Source organism: Podarcis tiliguerta, assembly GCF_965153285.1.
Source record: "Podarcis tiliguerta genome assembly, chromosome: 13".
NCBI lineage: Eukaryota > Metazoa > Chordata > Lepidosauria > Squamata > Lacertidae > Podarcis > Podarcis tiliguerta.
Window position 1 is genome coordinate 37,172,699 of NC_139546.1, and position 17,945 is coordinate 37,190,643.

The window sequence follows — 17,945 nt, forward strand, 5'->3', positions numbered from 1 at the left end:
TAGATTGCTTCAGTGTTTATTGTATACTTGTACACAAAAAAAAAGGCACATTCAAAGGAGGCTCCGATGGCCTGGGGAAATTATTACATTCTATGTTGTTTGCAAAGGTACTTAAAGAAAGCTTTCATCCGGAAGGGAAGCATCCATCTCCAGGATCTATCAGGTCTCAGAAGGCTTGGGCAAAATCCCCAACAATCCTCCTGCAGCTGTGAAAAGGTTGATAGGGGAAGAACCATCTGTGATGAGTGTGGATTGAATGCCCAGGCCCTGGAGTAGTTTTGCCTGCATGGGAGATAATTTATTTTATTCATAATAATATAATTAAATAGATCACAGGGCACAACCTAAAAATATAAAATGAGGACATAAAATAAAATAACAAAAACCAATAACCCCCCCCTCCCACTAACACATTTTGAAAGGCATAGAACATCAATCAGCCAAAGGCCTAGTTAAAGAGAAACATCTTCACCTGGTGCCTAAAGATATGTAATGAAGGCACCAGGCAAGCTTCCCTGGAGAGGGCATTCCACAGATGGGGAGCCACCATAGAAATGGCTACCCTCCAGACATCATATGGAGGAGTCACATGAAGAAGGGCCTCAGAGGATGATTGCAGGGTCCAGGTTGGGTCATATGGGGAGAGGTAGTCCTGAGCCATTTAAAGCTTTAAAGGTCAAAACCAGCACTTTGAATTAGGCCTGGAAACTCATTGGCAGCCAGTGCAGTCAGGCCAGGATCAGTGTAATACGCTCAAATCATCTTGCCCAGGTGAGCAGCCTGGCTGCCAGATTCTGCACCAGTTGAAATTTCCAAACCATCTTCAGAGGCTGCCCCACATATAATGTCTTGCAGTAATCTAATCTAGAGGTTACCACAGCACAGACAACCAAACTTAGGCTACCCCTCTGCAGATAGGGGTGCAGCTGGGCACTCAGGGCTACCCGCTCCAGAAGGATACAGTGGTCGATAGTATTGAGAGCCACTGAGACGTCGAGGGGAATTAACAGGGACACATTTTCCCTGTCTCTCTCCCAACAGAGATCATCATACAGGGCAACTAAAGCAGTTTCTGTGCCAAAACCAGACCTGAACCCCTACTGAAAAGGATCTAGAAAATCATTTTCCTCCAAGAATGCCTGGATCTGGTCCGCGACCACCCTTGGACCTTGCCCAAGATTAGTGAGATAATTCATCAATCCCCTTGGCCAAAACATAGCAATCTCTTAGGATTCTTTGTTGCTAACACTCAAGTTCTGTTTTGCCCCCCACATCCCTCAAGTCATTAGGCCAGGTCAAGTTACTTGCTTTAGAAAAAGCTCAGTTATCTTCTGCTCCACCTGGCAGGCCATCACCTGTTGCCAGATCCTTCCTAACGGAAGCTGCCAGCAGGGATAGAAGTGGGACCAAGCACAAGCTTTGCCACTGAGCTACGGCTCCTTCCCCGATAAAAGTGACACACTTCTAAAGAACCCCTCCCTATTGCTCCAGAACCCTCTCTCCTCTCCTCGCTTCTCACCTGCATCTCTGGGCCGGCCACAGCAATGTCACGGATAGTGCTGGCCCCCAGCGCATTTATCACAGCCTCAAATTTCTTCACTTCCACAGCAGCCAGAGCCTCCGCCCGAGCCACGTCCAGCTCGGCCTGAGTCTTGCAGAAGCGCAGCTCCTGCTCTCGCGCTCGGTCCAGGCGCTTCAGTTCTGACTCCTGCAAGGGGTGGTGGGGAAGAGAGTGCGCAACATGCTCAGCACATGGGACAAGGACAACCGGCATAAAAGGGTTTGGGTTGTTTTTCTGAAATAAACATTGCACCTAGGAGGACACATTGGTTTGGATCCAAACATCTGAGTGGAAGCAAAAGCAGTCCACTAGCACAGTTCCTTAAACCAGGAGCAGATGGCCTTGGATTACAACTCCCAGCATTCCTTGCCATTCACCATGGTGGCCAATTATTATATATTATTGTAGATTTATCTGTACCTCGCTTTTCCCCCTGGCAGGACTCAAACATTAGGAAGAACTTCCTGACAGTAAGAGCTGTTCGACAGTGGAATTTGCTGCCAAGGAGTGTGGTGGAGTCTCCTTCTTTGGAGGTCTTTAATCAGAGGCTTGACCATATGTCAGGAGTGCTCTGATGGTGTTTCCTGCTTGGCAGGGGGCTGGACTCGATGGCCCTTGTGGTCTCTTCCAACTCTGTGATTCTAAGGTAGCTTGAGTTGGGAATTCACCAACATCTGGAGGGCCACAGTTTTTAAGCCAGCTCTACGTTAAAACATCCGCACAAGAGCCTAGAAGCAGAGCAGCGTGTGGCATGCGGTCTTGATAACTGGGTCTCATACTTCCAATTATGGAAGAGCTTTACACCAAAGGAAAAGCATTTATTATTATTATTTTCCACTTTTCTTTCCCAATGTCCTGGAGACAAGGGTATAAAGAGAGGCACCACTTCGACAAGAGGAAGATGGCTTTTGTATTGAGAAAGGCACTTCTGGATTCAGTCAATGTATTTAAAAATTCAAACGTGCCACTAATACAGCCATCATTTCTTCTAAACAAATTTGGGCAGCTGCCAGGGCCTAGGGCTCGCCGAAGGAGCCACCGAGCCAAAGGCTCCTGGAATAGCTGAGCCATGGGATTTTAAAAGTCTCCAGGTCAGGCGTTCCTGAGTGTAGTGTTCTTGATGTATTGATTAAGAAACATTTTCTTAATCAGGAATTTTTAATTCCACTCAGACAAGGGTAGAATGCTAGAGCTGAAATGGATCTCAGCATGCCGTCCAACTCAACTATATCTCTGTGCAAAATAATCCACTACTGTAGCAAAATGCCACAACCCTAGCAAACGCTAGAGAACTGTGCTAACAAAACAGAGAACCAAAACGACGCTATTATTAGGCTAAAGGTGCAGTTATGAGTTAAGCACAGAAGGGAAGAGAGTAAGCAAGCTTCTGACGGTTGGGAGGGAAATTATAGCAGTTGGAAAAATGGCGAATTGACTGCTAAATTACAAGGGCACAATGACGAAGTGTTTAAGGAGGAAATGAGATCACGGATGGATTTATCTATCAAATTATCACCCATACATGAAGTCGTAGGCAGGATTTGAAATATAAGCCGTGGATTATCGAAACAGTTAATAAAAAGGAGTTAAAAAACAAACATCAGGAAAGAAGGGGTGGGAAGTCAAGAAGAAACTATGTATGTATAAAAAACTGTTTAGCGACAAATGCTTTGGAGATTTTAAAAAAAGAACACAAAAAAGAAGAAATTATAGTAGTCAACATACGTTTTCAGATGAGTTTTCCCAGCAGCCCACGACACAGTGGTACCTTGGTTCCTGAACGGCTTAGCTGTCGAACAAATCGGCTCCTGAACGCCGCAACCCCGGAAGTGTTCTGGTTTGCAGACGTGGCTTCCGATTGAGTGCAGGAAGCTCCTGCAGCCAATTGGAAGCCACACTTTAGTTTTTGAACGGTTTCGGGAGTCAAACGGACTCCCAGAATGGATTAAGTTTGAGAACCAAGGTACCACTGCACTGTGCTAGAGAGGGGAAGAGGAGAGCCACCACTGTCTTGGCGCCAAGAGGAAGGAAGACTAGGAAGGAACCACAAGAGGACACAGAGCAGCTCACCGTCTCTATGGCCGTAGCTTCGGCCTTCAGCTTGGCCTGCAGTACTGCCCCTTCACCTTCAATCCGGGCAGCTTCTGCCCGTGACTGGGCTTCGGCCTTTGCCGCCCCGGTGCTCTCGACCGCTGTGCTGTGGGGAGAGGAGTGAGGGAAGGTGAAGCCCCCCTGGGCGTTATCTGCCGCCGGGCCCATGCGACGCTCCGGGCCACTTCGGGGTTGGCCCCTTCTCAATCCTGACTCGCTCACCTCAGTGCTTCCAGCTCCAGCAGCTCCTTCCGGGCCCGTTCGGCCTCGGCCTGGTCAAGGATTTTCTGCCGCTCAAGACGCCCGCGAGCCTCTTGCTCCAGCCTCTCTGCCTCGTGCCTGAGATGTGGGGGAAAGAAAATGGTATCAGAGAAGGAGAAAACAGAAGGGCAGAGTGGGCAGGGCAGAGATTCATCCATTTGAAGGACTGCAAAAAAGTTGCCGCCCTCCTCCCTTGGTCTGAAGCTCTGGTGGTCTGAAAGGGAAAGGAGGTGGGAGAGAGCTCTTGCCACTTGTGGAAGGGTCAGGAAGATGGAGAGGGGTGAGTGAATAGGAAAATCTCCTTGTGGGGCTTGGATGTTTTGAAAGCAATAGAGGTGGACCCTTGGATGGAGTCAAGGAAGGAGCTTGGGAAGCCTTAAACTGCCCATGCAGCTGCCAAGACATGCTTGAAAGTGTGGCACCTCAATGACCTGCTGAAATTTCAGAAGCCAGAGAGATGCCCGAATCAGATTTCCGGTGGTTGCAGAGCCGTGTTTAGCTCCTTGCCTCTTCTCACAGCTAGCTAAAGCAGAACAAGCAACAGGACACGAGAGGGGTGTGCACAGCTGTTTTGTCTGCCCAGCAGAGAGGGCTGCTTGTCTTTGAATGAGAGCAGAGCAGAGCCCGGGGTCTGGACCGAAGAGATCATCCCCTCCCAAATCCCTAATTGTATTGTACCACTTGCGTGAGTTTTAATTGAGAGCTACTCTGCGAGCTAATCTTGGATGGAAAGAGAGCGGTAACTGTGTAATTCCTGGTGGCCATAAAGACCAGCTTTAATTTGGTACAGGATTTTGAAATCTACATGCCATGTACATGCAAAATACTGGATGTGTGCGCACACACTGGATACAGAAAACAGTCCTGCCTTTTAAAAACACGAATGAGTTTTAGATTTTTCTGTTTTATTTTTAGAGTGGTTTTCATGTTGTCTTAAGTCGCTATGAATTACACTGGTTGTTTTTTTTTTTAAAAAGCAACTAGAATGATTTCTAAGGATTTTCCAAAATGACACTGCATGTATCATGATGCTCCAGAGTCAAAATTCTGGACAGATGGTTGTTTCATGGACATTTTGTCCTAATGGGGGAACAGGAATAACAGGCCAAAGAGGCGGAGGGACCAGGCAATGCTTTGGCCAAGGAAGTGTCACATGGATTGGAGCATAGCTGGGGAAGTGTCGGCTTGAGGGCCCCCCCACCCCACCCCCCGGAGAGGTTCCCTACTTGGCAGCTGCCTCCTGAGAGTTGGTGGTGATCTCGATAGCCAGCTGGACGCTTTTCTGGAGGGCATCTCGCGTCCTCTGGTCCACGGGCTCCACACTCTGGATGTCAATGCTGCTGATGACAAGGCCGTTGGGGGCGAATCGGAGGGAGCCGCGCATGGTTCCTTCCCCATCGAAGCCAAACACGGCAGCACAGATCAGGCGGTTGGAGTTCTGGCAACATTCGTTTCCAGTAAGAAATAGCATTTCACAGCTTCCGCGCCAGCTAACGCATTAGTATAATGAACTGGGGAAATGACAATGCAAAAACCAAGAACTGCCACTTTGCCTTAGGCAGCAAAATATATTGGTCTGGCCATGGATATTGATGAATACAGGACTAAGGATTTTTTTTTCCCGAACAGAAAGGGAAAAAAATAGAGACACAAATAAGTATTTGTGGCCTCCGAGTGACAGGAAGTCAAGGGGGAAAACACAGCTCACCTTATGGAAGTCGTCAAAGGTGACGGCAGCCACTGCCCCCCGGATACGAGAGGCCAGGGTCTTGCAGGCATCACCAACAAAATCTGGGACACTAAACAGGCGGGAAGCTTCAGCAGCAGAGGGGATCTCAAAGTGCCTGAGGGGGGAAATTGGTGGATATACTTGATAGTCCTCAGTTGTATAAACAAATAAAAAAATACATGACAGCAGCAGTGTGTAGTCAAGGTTCAGAGAACCTGCCTGCCTGCCTTGGCAGCACTGTCTTCCAGTACTTATGGAACGGGACTTAAGCAAAACACACTTGTCTTCCCTGACAGATACTGTTATCTGTCATCTCCCACAACACTTAGCCAACTTGGCCTGACCTCCCATGGCCCCACCTCGTTCCTTCCCTCCAACTCACATTTTATCCATTGTGATCCTGCTGAAAAATTACTTTGTGCCAAATAAAACGCAGTGGAGATATGTAAGTAAAAGGGCAGAAACACAAAGATATGTGTGTCTGGGTCTATTTCAAAACACACCCACCTACCCACCCAGACCAGGAATGAGTGAGGGGTGGAAACAACAGCCTCCCCCTGGCACACACAACACACTTTGCTGCAGTCTTGCTGCGTGAAGTCGTTTTCTTCTGGCCAGTTTCCTTCTAGCCTGTCTGCCCTGCTGGAACTGAGCCAGAGGACTGGGAGAAATGGCTTAAATACTGTAGAGCACAATGAGGGAAGGTGGAGAATAAATCTGGGGAGTGAGGGGCGGGTTGCCCTCCATTCCATCATGTGTTCTTTCTCGTTTGCTTTACACGTGAACTGTAAAGACGCCTGGGTGACACATGCGTCTTTCCCCATCCTGTTTTATTTCATAGAATTATGGAGTTGGAAGGGACCTCAGGGGTCACCTGGCCCAATCCCTGCAATGCAGGATTCTTTCAGGATTTGTTCGAGTGTGGGGCTTGAACCCAGAACCCTGAGATTAAGACTCTCATACTTTACCAACTGAGCTAACCCAGAGGCTTCAAAAAAACATATGAATTCTGGAAGGAGGATAAGGCACACAGTGTATGCCTGCGTGCGCTGTAAGACTTATAGATAACATAAAAAAGAAAATAACAAAAATACTCAGTTCTGTGCTTATAGTGGTACCTCGGGTTAAGAACTTTTTATTCTGGAGGTCCGTTCTTAACCTGAAACTGTTCTTAACCTGAGGTACCACTTCAGCTAATGGGGCCTCCCACTGCCACCACACGATTTCTGGTCTCATCCTGAGGTAAAGTTCTTAACCCGAGGTACTATTTCTGGGTCAGCGGACTCTGTAACCTGAAGCGTATGTAACCCGAGGTACCACTGTACTTTCAGTCCTCCATACTGTTATCAACATGTCCCCACCCCCCAGCACAACACCCTTCTGGCCCACCTGAGGGTCTCCCTTCGGCCTCCCAACAGCAGTAGTCTCCAACTCACCAGTTGTAAGCTAGCTGCAGCTGCAGGCGGGCATGGTCAGCCGTTTCAATGGTGACAACATCAGTGCAGAAATCCGGCCCCAGGAGGAGGCAGAGGGCACGGCGAGCGTGGGGGCGCTTGGGTCGGCCCCCCGACAGGCTGAGCACCGTGAACTGTTCATCTGGACCCAGAAGCACAAGTTCTGGCCCAAAAACCACCCTGAGGGGGAATAAAAGGGGGGGGGCGGCATTAAACTTCATTTCCAACTAACTTTGAAAGGAACTCTTGAAAGGAACACGGCACCTCCACCAGCACAGATCTTCATAGCCCACCTACGTCGGAGATGTTCCCAAGATACTGCTCAACCAAGACAGAACTGTCATCCACCCTAAATTCATTTATTTCTGCTGAGATACTGATTTTCCACAACAGAAGTGGAGTTAAAAGAGGGATTTCGCAAAGCATTTAGAGCAGCGCAGAGCTGACCAGTGATGCCTATCTTTATGACCTCAGCCCTTTCAAAATGCTTACTCGCAAGGAAGTCCCGTTCAGAAAAGGTCTCCCACAAGGTTCATAAAATGTTTCCACTCATTTTGCAGCTTCCTATTAAGAGTAGGATTAGTGATGAATCGCCCCTAGTTTTGAAAACACCTGATCCCATGTTAGGAGGTCCTTTCATTAGTGGCTTCCTTTCATTGTTTCTAGTCTTCTAGAGAAACTCTCTAACTATGGGCCTCACAGAAGGCCTCAGAAGGTTCAGTACAGCTTTGCCTGCCCATCCTGGGCAGAATAAACCCGCTGTAAGGTAACCATGCTGTCAAAAGCTCACTGGAAACAATAAGCTAGGAATGAGCTCTCAACCTAACCTACATTGCAGGGTTGCAGCAAAAATTAAATTACAGTGGTGCCTCACAAGACGAAATTAATTCGTTCCGTGAGTTTTTTCGTAGAGCGAGTTTTTTCGTCTTGCGAAGCACCACGGCGGGGAGAAGCAGGGCAGCTGCCGCAGCCGGTCCTTGGACTCACCCGCGCCTTGTGGACACCGCGCGACACGGCTGCTGGAGGGCGGCGGGGCTCAGGAGCGTGACACCGGCTGCAACGCTGGCTGCTGGCGGCAACGGCTCCTGAGGGGAGCGCGCGAGGGCGGTGGGCAGCGGCGCGAGGCAGCCGGAAGGTTGGCCAGAAGGTGGGAGGGAGCCGGAGGAGCCGTCAGCAGGAAGGTGGGAGGGAGCCGGAGGAGCGGGGAAGCGAGCGTGCGTGCAGTGACCGTCGCCATGACAGGAGAGGCAGGGCTGTTTCGTCTAGCGAAGCAAGCCCTTAGAAAAATCCGTCTTGCGAAGCACCTCAGAAAAAGAAAAACCCTTTCGTCTAGCGGGTTTTTCATCTTCCGAGGCATTCGTCTTGCGGGGTACCACTGTAAATTAAATTAAAATGTGTGTGTGCACATGTGCAAGAGCCATGGATGCTATCTCGAGTTCCTTGAAGGAAAGGCGGGATATGAACACAAAAGGATGCGGGTGAATGAATGAAAAATGAACAAGACAGCTCGCCTGGAAGAAACCTCAGTCACACCATCTGCTTTTGGTGCCAAGGCTCTTGGAACAAGGGCAGAGACAGAGCAGGTGGAACTAGCAGAAGCTAGGGCTGCTGTGTCACTGGCCAAGGTTTCCTGATACAGAACCAGAGGCTGCTAGCCAGGGGCCTGCAGAACCCTTTACAGGTGACTTCCTCCAAGCCCAGTTCACCTGAAGAGTCTGCCACAGGGAGAATGCCAGGCGAGAGGCCACAAAACAAAGCAGGAATGCCTGCCGCCTTCAGGCCAAAGGGCTGGCTCTTTGAGGAGCCACCCTTCTCAGGCAAGGGGAAGGGGGCTTAGAGGAGCAAGTTCAAATTGGGAGGGTGGGGCTGCTAAGGCTTCATTCCACCATCAGCCGTTGCCAAGAAAAAGCTCACTCAGAGTTTCTCAGGGCGATGCTTTGCCTTGTGGGAAACTCCCACAGAACAGACCAGCAACCCCTCCACCTACGATTAAGGAGGAAAGGCTTCCTGTCGGGTCAGAGGCCACAAAATTCCTGAAATTAATTCCCAAATGTAAGCCAGGGGTGGGGGAACTTGTGGTCAGCGGGCACCCAAGTCCCACCAGCTCCAGCCCAGCAAGGCCAAGGAACAGGAACAATGGGAGTTGTAGTCCAACGACGTGATGGAAGAACATGGGCTTCCCAATTACTGAGTTAAGCAAGACCCTCAAATAACATACTGCTCCCCTCACATTTCACGTTTAGCTTTCTTCCAAGGGTGGAGGGAAATCTCACACTCCCTCATTGGTTCTCTCACCTGGACTTCCGCTCCTTGTAGTCATACACTTGCACTGCGGCATTGTGGGGGACGTGGTAGGTCACAACCCGAGTCCGGTCACGGGCCGCCCCAGTGCCCCCTTCAGATGGATCCCTGGAACGATCAATAAGAGCGTCCCTTCCGAGAGTCAACAAGGCCTCCACGTGGGGCGGAAGCTCCTTCTCCCACAGCTCCTCATCCTGAGACAGCATGTAAGTGTGGCCAATTACAGCTCGGACCTGAGAGAGAAAGAGAGAGAGAGAGAGAGAGCAGTCAGGAGCTATGCTGAGCTCTGGTACAATAGATTGGAATACAGTGGTGCCCCGCAAGACGAATGCCTCGCAAGACGAAAAACTCACTAGACAAAAGGGTTTTTCATTTTTTGAGTTGCTTCGCAAGACGAAAACGTCTTGCGCCTTTTTTTTTTAAACCGCCAATGCATTCCTATGGGAAACCGTCAATACACATTGGTGCTTCGCAAGACGAAAAAACTCTTAGAACGAAAAAACTCGCAGAACGATTTAATTTCGTCTTGCGGGGCACCACTGTATACTGCAATAACATCATTGGCTGAAAAGCCTACCTGAATTACCTGGAATATTATATATTCACTTTACACAGCCTAGCAAACAAAATGGCTTCTTTCTTTCAAATGCTTTTTCTTCCTTTTTGGCAATTCCTTTTTATCATTTTTGTGGGGGGGGGGAGCAAGTACAAAAGCAAGGAACAAATAACCAACAAACATACTAAGCATTGGAAAGTATACTTTTTTCTCGATATATTTGAAAAAATAACGACAGAGGAAAGGAACCAATTAGGCACTCTTAACTGGAGAGAGTGTTACATAAAGTAGCGAATGTCTTGCCTCGAGAGGAGTAGTCTTCCCCATCATGTGAAAGGAGAAACTGGTGTGCTGGTTTGAGGCACATTCTGTTACACAGCATAAGAAAGGAACCACAATTCCTCATAATGGTTCCTTCTGGAAGGACCTCTGACCACCCCCTATAGTGTAGAGTAACCCTATGGCGCGCAGGAAGTACAACTGACCATACATGGGCCAACCAACCTTTCTGGAAAAACCTGTCCTAGCTTTTCCAACCGAGTGCAACCTCCATGCCAAGAGAAATGCCTCTAATTCCTTAAAGGTTTCTGAGGGGGTTGTGCACTTTCCGGTGATCAGAGAGCAAGCTTCGGTTCAGCTGCCCCAATAAGCTCAGAAAGAGCTGGGAAAATCTGACCCTGGAACCCTTTGACTTGAACACAGTCCCTCCAGGAGTGCCACGGGAGGGGGGGGCTCTTTCCTGACACCCTCTCCAGCGAAACAGCAAAACAGCTGGATTGCTGGAGGGACGTTTTACTGGGGTCTTCTGCCGGTGGAAAACGACCTTCAGCATTGCTTCTAGCAGAGGATCATATTCAAGGGACTCTTTCTCTAATCCCTGCAAAGGACCACAACCAAGGCACCAGAATAGAAGTCATATGATATCTTTTGAACTCCCGATTTTGTGTGTGTGTGTGTGTGTGTGTGTGTGTGTGTGTGTGTGTGTGTGTGAGAGAGAGAGAGAGAGAGAGAGAGAGAGAGAGAGAGAGAGGCCTGCTCTTAAGCTTCAGCTGAAGGACGGTTAATAAATAATGTACACAAATACACAAACTGTGTCCTGAGTGCCACGATACTTTTGTTAGCAGTGACCTCTGGAGGTGTGTGTGTCTCAAGGGTGCTGCTAATTGGTGTGTTTAGGCTGCGCTGCGTAGAGGCTTCTCCAGGAGCAGCCGATATCCGGTAACCGCCGTCTTGCCTGCTCCGCTCACCTTCCCCGTCTTGATATCCCGCACATAGATGCCCTCGTTCTCAGCCAGCGGGATGGAGTGGCGCCGCTCCAGCACTTCCACTTCGGCCGGCGGCACGTACTCCAGGGGCCCCCGGATCAGCCAACGGTCACCCGGCTTGTGCGTAACCTCCTCTCCGTCCTGGGTGCGAGGGAGAAAGACAACAGGGGGCAATGGCTCCTCCCGTGGCCACCTGCGTTGATGCCACCAGTCTTTTTCCCTGGCGCAAGCACAAGCTCACAGGGGTGGCCGGTGCCGATTAGCCCTGGGAGGGCAGAAGGCAGGGAGGCCAGAGCCAATGAGAGGCAGAGCCAAGGAATTCTAGTTTTGTCCCCCAACCTGCTGTTGCTGCCGAGACTAAAGAGGAGGCTGCTGGCAGCCAGGGCCACCCCCTGGACTGGTTGGGCTGGCGGTCACGCAATGGGGCAGCAGCGCCCCATGTGCTACAGCTGACCTGCCCCCACTGCAAGCTCCGGTCCTCCTACCTCGTTTGTTTCTTCCAAGGGGCGAAGGGCACGGAGCAGGAGGCCCTCTTCTTCCGAAAGGATGTAAACGTCTTGGATGCCCTGCTCCAGCCACTCTCCAGGCTGCAGGAAGAACGATATCTCCCCCTGCGGAAACAGCAATGAGGGTTGGGGGAAATCAGAGAGGGAAGCAGGGGGCGGCTCTGCAGCCAGCTTGAGAAATGTGGCGATTCTATTTTACAAAACGTATATACCACTTACTAGAACAAAAGACCTCCTAAGTGATGCGAGACAGTCTAAAGCAATAATTTAAAAATACCACAAAAACACACACACATCATTATAAAACACTTGTACTCACTAAAACCACATATCACATGCTAAAATTAGATGCCTGGACTTGGTGAAACAATGAAGTCTTTAGCAGGCCCCTGCCTAATATCAATATACAGTGGTACCTCGGGTTACATACGCTTCAGGTTACATACGCTTCAGGTTACAGACTCCACTAACGCAGAAATAGTGCTTCAGGTTAAGAACTTTGCTTCAGGATGAGAACAGAAATCGTGCTCCGGTGGTGCGGCAGCAGCAGGAGGCCCCATTAGCTAAAGTGGTGCTTCAGGTTAAGAACAGTTTCAGGTTAAGTACGGACCTCCGGAACGAATTAAGTACTTAACCCGAGATACCACTGTACAGATAAATAGATTCACCCTCCTACAGTGTAAGGAGATTGGCCGTAATTACTAGTGTGAAACTCCCATGGTGCTTTCTGAGGTTTAAAGTACTGTGCCCCCAAAGTCCTCTGTGCTACGTGAGTTTGGGCGCATACCTTGATCACCTTCTTCTGTCCCAGCTGGGGTTTGCCATCTGCTCCAACTGGGTCACAAACCACGCAGTACTGGCAGCTGTTTAGGGTGGTGATATCGACAACACCCAGGACTTCCTCATAAACATCGGGGATGTGGGCCTCGGTGTCAGCCATGGTGACCAGCCACTCTTCTCCTGTCTTCCGGGTAACACCCTGGGAGTCCCGGAACGTCTTTGAGGCCCGGAGGTGCAGCGCTTTCTATGAGGAGGGAAGGGGGGAAAAGACAATGGCATGAATTGTGGGAAAAACCCCCATTGTTTTCCCACAGACTTTTCATACAAGTGACCTCCACACACACAACTAGTCATTCTGGCTGGCTGTGGTAGCCAATCACTTTCTACTAGCCAGCTGTGATACTGTACCATCATACTTCAATAATATTCAGATGCATTAGGGGAAAAAAGATATGTAACTTCAGTCTGATGAAGTTATGTAACAACTCAGGTTTTATCTAGATTAATGAACATGTGCTTTAAAAAAAAAATCTGTGATCCATTCCATGGCTTTTTGACCATTTTAAATTCGGTTTCCACCCCGCACACATGCATAGACTGTATATATCTTCCTATATACATAAAAACCTAAGGTGCCATCATGTTCTGCAGTTCATGTGGTCACCAACAGGTGGCCACGCCAACTGCAGCATGGGCAGGGGTCAGCAACCTTTTCCAGCCGTGGACCGGTCCACCGTCCCTCAGACCATGTGGTGGGCCGGACTATATTTTGAAAATAATAATAATAAATGAATTCCTATGCCCCACAAATAACCCAGAGATGCATTTTAAATAAAAGGACACATTCTACTCATGTAAAAACATGCTGATTCCCGGACCATCCGCAGGCCGGATTGAGAAGACAATAGGGCCGCATCCGGCCCCCGTGCCTTAGGTTGCCTACCCCTGAGCATGGGGAATGGTCTAGGTAGGCTGTTTAAAGGAACTATTTAACAGCTTGGCTTTTGAAAAACAGGGGGTCATCAGTACTTAGCTAATTGGAAACCACTGGGCTGGAGCACAAGTGAGCCATCTGAGGCCCTTTGCCTAATTTTACATGGCCCTAAGCTGAATTATATATTTCAAAAAAAACTTTGCAAGTGGTCAGTTCAGAGCTCGGGCAAAAGATATTGGCCTCTTCCCTGGCAGTCTAGTGAGCAGGGAGGGAGAAGCAGAGGGGGGCAAAAATAAAAGCTGTCCCACCCACTTGTTTGCTCTGACTCTGAAAATATTGTATTTTCAACCACCTGCAGGGTAATCAACTGTAAGTGCCTAGACTGGAGAGCCAAGAGGTAGCTGATGAGCAATCACTTTCCCCTCAGAGCTGTTGTGATTCCCCATTCTCCAAAGTATGGACCTTGAGCACTCTTAACAATATCCTACAAAACATCCTTGCTCAGCTACTGCAGCAGAGACTTGACCCATATGCCCTCACCATGAGGGGCAACAAGCCCATCACTCACCTTTTCAGTCAGGACATAGGCGTCAACGGTATCCACTACTTCCTCGAACACGCCTGGCAGGTAAGCCCCAACCCGCTTCACCAGCCACTCCTCACCTGTGAAGAAGAGGGAGTCACAAGGCAGGTCATATTGGAAAAACAGAACACCTTACAAGACTGCGGGTGGGATGGCAGGAATACCTGTCACACGCTTATTGCCCTCTCTGTCCTTGCACTCCTTCCGTGCCTGAAGTCTTATGGCTTGGTTGGGCCGAATGATGGTGGCCTGGATAGTCTGCACAACTTCGACCTCCTTTTGTGGGATGTAGGTGCCTATGAACAACAAGGATGTTAAACAAGAAGGTGGGCCTCAAACCACACAGATGAACTTTCATCAGGCCAGGCTGTTTGGTCCACCTATTGTCTAGTCCAGCGTTTCCCCAAATTTGGGTTTCTGGCTGGTTTTGGACTACAAATCCCATCATCTCTAGCTAGCAGGGCCAGTAGTCAGGGATGATGGGAACTGTAGTCCAAACAAAACAAAACTAGGATACCAAGTTTGGGAAGCCCTGGTCTAGTCTGACCGGCAAAAGTCTCAGGTGAAGGCTCTTCACACCAGCTGCTACCTGTTCCTTTTAACTGGGGAAACCAGCGCTCTGTGCACCAAGCATTTGTGCCACAACTGAACTTCAGCTTATTCTCACTTACCAGGCCCTTCAAACAACCATTCATCCCCAGCAACGTATTTGCCGCCATGGTCATCCTCAAAGTCCAAGAGGGCTTTCAGATGCAGGGCGGTGTTAGGCAGGACAACCTGCAGAGGTGTAACACCCTGGAGAGAGGGAGGGGGAGACAGTGAGCAAAGGGAGTCATAGCAACGGAACAATTCCCAGGTCAAAGGCTTTGTGCACAGGTCCTGCTTTTTGGATTAACACATGAAGATTTCCACTGGCTTCTGGCTGGTCACTGTAAGAACAGGGCAACTGGCCTGCTCCACCAGGCACTTCTTATGTTCTGACTCCTCTGGAGAATCTCAAAGTGCTGAATCTCAAAGGAACGCCCCACCGGATCAGGCCAAAGGCCTACCTGGTCCAGGATCCTGCTCTCACAGCGGCTGACCACATGCCCCTGCGAAGCCCCCAAGCCAGACCTGGGCCCAAGAGCACTTTCCTGCTCATGATCCTAGTTATTGCTATTCAGAGACGTATTGTGTGTGATGATGGAGGTTAATGGAACCATCACTGCTAACAGCTGTAGGCCCAAACACATGTGCCCCACATCTAATGGCCCTCTGATTGTGCCCTCGCTATGGGGCCCCACTGTGGAGAGGAGAAGCTCACATGTCCTTACCTGCTGTAGCTCTTCCCCTGGGTACAGAGGGAAAGGGTCCTGAGCCAGTCTGATCTCTAGGTCGGCATGCCTAAGCCGCACCTGCCCCCCGACATTGAGCTCAACGGCACCATCTGCTCCTCGGACCACTGGATTGAGGATGACGCAGTAATAGCGAGGGGGGACCATCACCATCTTCACTGGGGCAAACACGATCCTGGAGCGGGAAGCAGGTTTGGAGGGAAGAATTAAAAGGCTCAGCTAGGACTGTGGACTTGTGGGTTCTCTGCGCCTGGGAAGACATCTTCTATCCGAGCTCGTTGGCAGCTCAGGTTTAGCAAAGTGACCTCATTATACCCGTAGCCTTGCAAGGACACTGAGGGGAAAGATGTGGCGGTTTAAACCAGGTTTGAGTATAGCAAGAAGGGAGCTGAGAAAGGCATTTTGGTTTTGGCTTGTGCGTTGTATACATCTTCACTTTTTCTTCCCTGTTAAAACTTGTTTAAAAAACAAAACCTCAATGTTTCCCCCTTCTCACCCTCTTCAGCCTCTCCCCATCGTTCTGTAAAGCACCACTTCTTTCCTCTCGGTGCCTCTCCTTTCTCACTCCATTGCCATGACCATTGTGCGACTAGATCCCCTCCACTTCCCTGACTTCATGCAAATCACTTCCAAACCTCCAACAGGGCTGTGCAGGGCTGTGCAGTGACAGACTAGTGCAAATAGAGTACAGAAATGTGAACGTCCTTTGCGCCTGGAGTAAGCTTTGGCCTAGGCAAGATTCCACAGTCATGCCTGTTGTAACATACCTAAGAACTTTAGAGTTCGGCTTGCCCTTTCTGACATCATTCTCCTTTAGCCATTTTAAGGTAACGGTTCTGTTACTGTGGGTCTCCCCTACGTATAAATAAAACCAATTTATCGAAAACAAAAAGCCCCAAACATTATGGTTAAGGGCGGGCGATGCCTCTCATAAACAACTATTAAAAAGTGAAGTGTATATCTGTGGGAGAAAGAGAAAATGGTGAAGCAGAAAGAGGCGAATAACTACTGCAGGGAATTACTAACACCTGCGTCACTCACTGTTTGTGGCACTACTGGAGCCCTCCTGAGGAAAGGGGGCAAACAGAAACTACCCTCCTTTTTTGAGGCTTGCTCACCTCTCATTGTCTTGGCGGATATAGGTCTTGGGTCCCACTTCCACTCGAGTCACATTTGAGTTCTGGTCCAAGACATGGATGTAGTGGTATGGGGGGATCCGGATTATCGATTCAGCTGCCATCTCGCCTCCTGAGAGCGGTTGTAAAGAGAGGGCAATCTGAATAGGATGAACCCGACAGAAATCTCCAGTTTAAAACGCTGCCCTGGGCACACCCTCGACTCCTGAGTCACCTTCCCACAGGCTTACCCCCACGGGCAGGGCCTGGAGGAACTGTGCAACACTCTTTGTATCCGCATTGTGCTAAAACCAATGCCTTTCGCTGCACTTAATCCTTCAACAAACTGAGGGAACCCAGCCCTGCCCTATTTTGCACAAACCAATATGCAGCAACAAGCACAAGCCTGGATGGGGGTGCTGCTAAGGGGACACACCCACTTCCACGGAGCAGAATCAAAGTCTCCAGGCAATTACAGGGAAAGTGCTTAGCAATCAGGCACATAAAAAGACTAGGACAGGAAGTTACAGGACCTGAATGTTGTTGGAAATCTAAATCTCAGGCTAGACTTCTCGAACAGCTTAGCTGCAGCACTTGGTATCTGGGAGGGAGGGAGAAAAAGCAAGACAAATTAAATTTCCAGATAATGGCAGACGGAAGGATTCAGCAACTCCGAATTCCTCAAGCTCCAGCCTTGGAAGCGGTTATTGCTTTTGTAACCAACCCCCCGATTCTAGATGGATAGCATCCAGAGCACATCCCAAGCGAAGACGTCTACTAGCTAAAATGAAGCGGAATCTGCGAGAGGAGAAAACTTACGGCAGAGCAGATCGCTTGTTTTCTGGAGAGTTTTGTAGCCAGGAATTCCCCCTGAAGCTTTCGGTTCCTGGTAGAGGAGGAGCAAAGTAGCGAGTGGGAGAGAACGTTTTAAAGGGAAAGCAGATTGCTAAACGGATGGTGCAATTTAATTTATGACCCTAACAGCATGGAAGGAATCATAAGGGCAGGGGCCACACCTTGAAAGAATGGGGAGAAGAGAAATTGGTAGTTGCATCCCCTAATCATCATATTGGGAGTTCTTAGTCACGAGAAACTGAACAAACGGAACTGGGGCTGCTCATAATAGAAGTGTGGCCACACATCTCAGCCACTATTATGTTGCTGGTTCCTACTTCTCATATCCTAGTTCTAGATTTGCCTCACTGTGCTGAAGTAGCTTCCTAATTCCCAGTTCCTTATCTGATGAAAGTTCATAACACTAAAAAAGAAATATATGTCCCTGAACTGAATCACAAGGTAAGTATGCTGACCCCACATTCCTCCATTTTCAGGGGACTCTTCCCTTTGGGACAAGCAATGATTTTCTATCGTCTAAGGGTTGTAACCAATGTTAATCCTGCTCAAAGCAGCCCCAAACTTAGATGCGATCATTTCAATGAGGCTACTCATTGAGTAGGACTAGCGTTGGACTCAGC

At 49.2% G+C, this 17,945-nt stretch overlaps 1 protein-coding gene across 10 annotated transcripts in view; it reads right to left on the minus strand.

The window, feature by feature from the left end:
- MVP (major vault protein) overlaps positions 1-17,945 on the minus strand; it is a 26,075-nt gene continuing 8,130 nt past the window's right edge. For 4 of the 10 annotated variants that reach the window (XM_083409667.1, XM_083409668.1, XM_083409666.1 and 1 more), the window contains exons 2-18: positions 17,004-17,071; positions 16,474-16,603; positions 15,335-15,530; positions 14,693-14,816; positions 14,186-14,317; positions 14,007-14,101; positions 12,512-12,748; positions 11,704-11,829; positions 11,201-11,359; positions 9,392-9,630; positions 7,079-7,276; positions 5,622-5,757; positions 5,140-5,351; positions 3,875-3,991; positions 3,632-3,758; positions 1,520-1,708; positions 1-282 (exon numbers count right to left, since the gene is read on the minus strand). In XM_083409667.1, coding sequence (XP_083265793.1) covers positions 160-282; positions 1,520-1,708; positions 3,632-3,758; positions 3,875-3,991; positions 5,140-5,351; positions 5,622-5,757; positions 7,079-7,276; positions 9,392-9,630; positions 11,201-11,359; positions 11,704-11,829; positions 12,512-12,748; positions 14,007-14,101; positions 14,186-14,317; positions 14,693-14,816; positions 15,335-15,530; positions 16,474-16,595 — 2,532 coding nt within the window. In that variant the 5' untranslated portion in view covers positions 16,596-16,603; positions 17,004-17,071 and the 3' untranslated portion in view covers positions 1-159. Of the gene's footprint in view, positions 283-1,519; positions 1,709-3,631; positions 3,759-3,874; positions 3,992-5,139; positions 5,352-5,621; positions 5,758-7,078; positions 7,277-9,391; positions 9,631-11,200; positions 11,360-11,703; positions 11,830-12,511; positions 12,749-14,006; positions 14,102-14,185; positions 14,318-14,692; positions 14,817-15,334; positions 15,531-16,473; positions 16,632-17,003; positions 17,072-17,194; positions 17,480-17,945 lie in introns of those variants that run through there. The other 6 variants (XM_083409670.1, XM_083409663.1, XM_083409665.1 and 3 more) reach the window with 6 other exon arrangements.